This window comes from Ranitomeya imitator, chromosome 7 (assembly GCF_032444005.1).
Source record: "Ranitomeya imitator isolate aRanImi1 chromosome 7, aRanImi1.pri, whole genome shotgun sequence".
Lineage (NCBI taxonomy): Eukaryota > Metazoa > Chordata > Amphibia > Anura > Dendrobatidae > Ranitomeya > Ranitomeya imitator.
Genome location: NC_091288.1, coordinates 188,395,603 through 188,400,107, shown reverse-complemented (window position 1 = coordinate 188,400,107; position 4,505 = coordinate 188,395,603). Strand labels below are relative to the sequence as shown.

The following is a 4,505-nucleotide window of genomic DNA, read 5'->3' as shown; positions in this document are numbered from 1 at the left end:
CCAATGATTATTTGGCTGACAGCTATCTATTATGTTTGGAGGGGCTTTACCCAATGATTATTTGGCTGACAGCTATCTATTATTTTTGGAGGGGCTTTACCCAATGATTATTTGGCTGACAGCTATCTAATATGTTTGGGGGATCTTTACCAAATGATTGTTTGGCCGATAGCATCGATGGAGATGGAGAAGCTTTTAGAGCTTGACACCAGAGCCAGAGCACAATTACTATTATTATTTTACTGCACCTAAAGAAATGACTCGACCATAGTAATATCCCTTGGATCTGCTAATTTAGCAATGCTATTGGACACCCTGTTGCCATTTTCAGGCTTCGATAATTGCACCCCGAAATGAAATCCAATCCAAACTGATTCCAAAACATGATTTTTATTGATAGCATTGTGTTTTCATCGTTCTTGTTACTTTAACACATCATCGTTTGGTATCATCAGTGTGTGAATTTACAAAAGGTGTAATAGTAGAAACAGCCGGCAATGCATTATCAATATAAAAAAAATATAAATAAATAGGCTGAGGCATTAAACTGCTAGCTGTGGAAGCTCAGGATGCCCATGTTAGTGGATGAAGAGGACAGTGTAGACGGCGCTTATCGAGGAGATGACTTTTGCTTGTAGATCTTGGAGCAGAAGCCTTCCCCCCTTCAATGGGGCAATCTTTGATTTTGATGACCGGGTTCCATCAACATTTCAGTTTAACAAAGTAAAAGGGGGGAGGTAATATTTCTATGATCATCCGTTAGGAGTATCACTTTAAGCCTTGACCAAAGCTTGGAACTCTGAAAAAGTGAGGAAAAATAGTATTAATGAAAGAATCATTTCTAAAATTTGTCATTGGTATCATTAGAAGCTTCTATTTATTCAACATTAGTCAACATTATTTTAGTCTTTACTTAAATTTTTTTTTTGTTGAAAGTATGGATTTCCAAACCCCTTTAGGTGTTACCTTATAAGTTAAAGTATATGTCTATTATTGTCCTGAAATATCACAAAGCTGCAACTAGAGACTGATAGCTTTTTTTCTTTAATTGAAGGACTATGGGGATCAACTATATAATGCTATACTATCAAAGACTCCATTATAATCAGATAAAAATCCATATTACACATATAAAATAGACTTTTTCCATACTCACCTTCCACTCCAATTTTGCCGTCACCATCTGAGTCACCAGCGGATAGGAAGTTCTTTGTTTCGGAGTCGGTGAGTTCTCTGGCGCCAGCACAGAAGTTCTTCAAGAACAGTCTAGATATGGGAAAGGGAGAGTCACAATGTAGCAGAGGAACTCTATAGACCCAAACACATAGACCCCCGAGATTTCATCAATAGCTTGGTCAGGCTTTCATCTTTCCCTCCCTCCAGCTTATCCCATTGGTGGTTAAGTCGTTACTCACTTCAGCTCATCTTCCTCAATGTATCCGCTCTTGTCCTGGTCCAGGATTTCAAAGACTTTCTTGACCTCAGCCTGGGACTTGCTGCTCAGACCAGATTTGGCGAAGAAAGTTTTGTAGTTGAAGGAGTCCTTGGCTGAAAAGGAAATCATTAGGGAGTTTAGATTGATAGATTGTAGATAGATAGAGACATAGATGGATAAAAATATATATTACAGAAATAGACATAAGATAGATGATAGATAGAAAGATGAACGATAGATAAATGGATGAACGAAAGATAGATAGATAGATAGATAGATAGATAATAGATAGATAGGTAGATGATAGAAAGATAAATAGATAATAGATAGATAGATAGATAGATAGATAGTTAGATAGATAATAGATAGATAGATAGGTAGATGATAGATAGATAATAGATAGATAGATATTAGATAGATAGATAGATAAATAATAGATAGATAGATAGATAGATAGATAGATAATAGATAGATAGATAATAGATAGATAGATAGATAGATAGATAGATAGATAATAGATAGATAGATAGATAATAGATAGATAGATAGATAATAGATAGATAGATAGATAGATAGATAGATAGATAGATAATAGATAGATAGATAGATAGATAGATAGATTGATGATAAAGTATATTTTATTCTAGATAGATAGGTAGATAGATACGAGAGAGATAAAAAAGATATATATTAGATAGAAAGACATAAGATAGATGAATGAAGGGTAGATACATAATATATAGATTAATAGTTGGATAGAAAGAAAGATAGATGTGACTATTTTATTCTAGATAGATATGAGTTGGATAAAAATATATATTAGATAAATAGACATAAGATAGATTAATGATAGATATATTAATAGATATATATTATGTATATTTTTTCTATATAAATAGGAGATAGATAAAAATGATATATATTAGATAAATAGACATAAGATAGATAGAAGGAATAGAAAGATATGAAATAGAGAAAAATATATATTAAATAAATAGACATAAGATAAATGAATGATAGATATATTAATAGATATATATATATATATATTATATATATTTTTTCTAGATAAATATGAGATAGATAAAAATGATATATATTAGATATATAGACATAAGATAGATAGAAGGAATAGAAAGATATGAAATAGAGAAAAATATATATTAGATTAACAGACATAAGATAAATATAGATAGAAAATAGATAAAATAGATTTATGTGAGATAGATATAAGATATATGAACAATATATATATATATATATATATATATATATATATATATATTGATAGTCAGACACACTAGTGCATGTGATTTGTATCTAAAATGTCCTTCTATTAACTGTAATGTTAGTTGTAAAAATATTTATAAGCTTTTCCTATGCACATTGTGTAGTTTTGCTCTTCAGCATATTGGAGTAAAGTAAATGTGTTTCCTGTTGCCCACTCCTCTAAAACCCAGGTAGCACTTGCACTAGCAGTTCCCCTCTCCTCCACCAGGAGGCGCTGTCACTTGACCCTAGTGTCCTAGCTGTGCTATCTGGGGAGATGAGGAGTGATGATAGACCCCGGTGCTGATGACAGATAGTACAGTACCTTCAGCGATGGCAGCTGAGATGTCAGCGTCACTGAGGATACCTGCAAAAGCCATCTTCTATATCTGCTAAGAGATAAATGACGGGTTAGACATTTGGAGCCTTGCCGGTACAGCTGCAACATAAGGAATAAAATAGCTTAGCAGATACACAAGAATATTATTGGTGGGCGCAGTACAACACTTGTGAATATCAGCATGTTACATTGTATCCATAGCATTACAGTCAGCAATCTGCAACAAAGTATCAGTGCAACAAACAATATTTACGCTAATTAGACCTGATACATTGAACAACACACGTTTCGCTTTGGATAAGACCCGAGGAAACAATCCAGGTTGGCGATGAGAGTTGCAAGTAACCAGAGTGATGTTGCCCATAAGAAAAAAAAGTTATTCCTTTGCAATAACTGTAGTCCCCAAAAAAATCATAGGAAATTAGGAAATCTCCTTCCAGTCTGATCCTTGTAGGTCAATATTGGAAATAAGGAAATAGTCTCTTTTTTTTGTTTTCGGTAGCAATTCTTCTGTTCTTCCAAGTTGGAGCAAGATAGAATCCCAGAGATCGAGAGAGCGGAGAGCGTGTAACTCACCTTTGGGTAACTTTTTCCGGAAGGAGGCAATCTGTGACTTGTGCTTGTCCCCTTAGGGGAGACCACTTATATACCCTCCAAACACCACCCTCAGACCATATACAGTAGCATAGAAGACCCTGTCAGCGAGCAATTCTTCCTAAGCTGGGGCTGTAAAACCTGCTGGCTAATGACTTGGTTATTTATACCCCACTTGGAATTTAAATGATGGTTTGGTCAAGGATCTTCTATGAGAATGAGGAGGGCTGGATCGCTCTCCTTTCATGGTCTTCACGTTGCACAATATCCAAGTGCATAAGAATTCATAAAATATTGTAGGTGAAGCAAAATAAGTGAGGAGATCCCGCCGCACCGAGCCTTACATGACCTAATCAGGGCTGTCTTAAGTTTCCTGGACGTTCGGGGATGTATTTACGGCACGGTATAAGTTTAGCACCTTCGCTTCTCGCAGCTTGAAGGATCATTGCTCCTTTAATACAATTTACATTAATATAAGATCGGCCCCCCGGTTGGGGGTCTGCGGTGCTATTTAATACCCTGCAGCTCTTCAGCTGTTGCAAAACTGCAGCTCTTAGCAAACTCTTAACAGGCGTAACTTGCTGGCGGATTATAGTTTGGAAGCAGCAGGAAGGGGTTAAAAATGTGGGCGAAAAATTAAGTTTGAAAAAAAAAAAATTAGATCAAGGATTGACTCATTGGATTTTTTTTATCCATTGCTGATCCCTAGTAGAACTTGGAGATAAGAGGCGTCTGGCGGCTCTTTATCTCCGATTCCTTCCACAAGGCTGTGTGCACACGGTGCGTTTTTTTATGCATTTTTTGGGGCATTTTTTTTCTCGTCCCAAAAAAGTGCTAAGGAATCCTTATGTCAGCAAAGTCAATGAG

At 35.4% G+C, this 4,505-nt stretch overlaps 1 protein-coding gene across 2 annotated transcripts; it reads right to left on the bottom strand.

Moving 5' to 3' along the window:
• Positions 1-374: 374 nt before the first annotated feature.
• On the bottom strand, positions 375-3,774 carry LOC138645146 (parvalbumin beta-like). 2 transcript variants are annotated; one of them, XM_069734224.1, is made up of 5 exons: positions 3,621-3,774; positions 3,030-3,096; positions 1,416-1,548; positions 1,157-1,266; positions 375-799 (listed from the first exon to the last, which is right to left on the bottom strand). In XM_069734224.1, the coding sequence occupies exons 2-5, from the start codon at positions 3,082-3,084 to the stop codon at positions 774-776; spliced, it is 324 nt and encodes a 107-aa protein (XP_069590325.1). In that variant the 5' UTR covers positions 3,085-3,096; positions 3,621-3,774; the 3' UTR covers positions 375-773. The 2 variants fall into 2 exon arrangements, with proteins under 2 accessions (XP_069590325.1, XP_069590326.1); XM_069734225.1 differs by having other exon boundaries at positions 3,030-3,093; positions 3,621-3,675.
• Between the last annotated feature and the right edge of the window lie 731 nt (positions 3,775-4,505).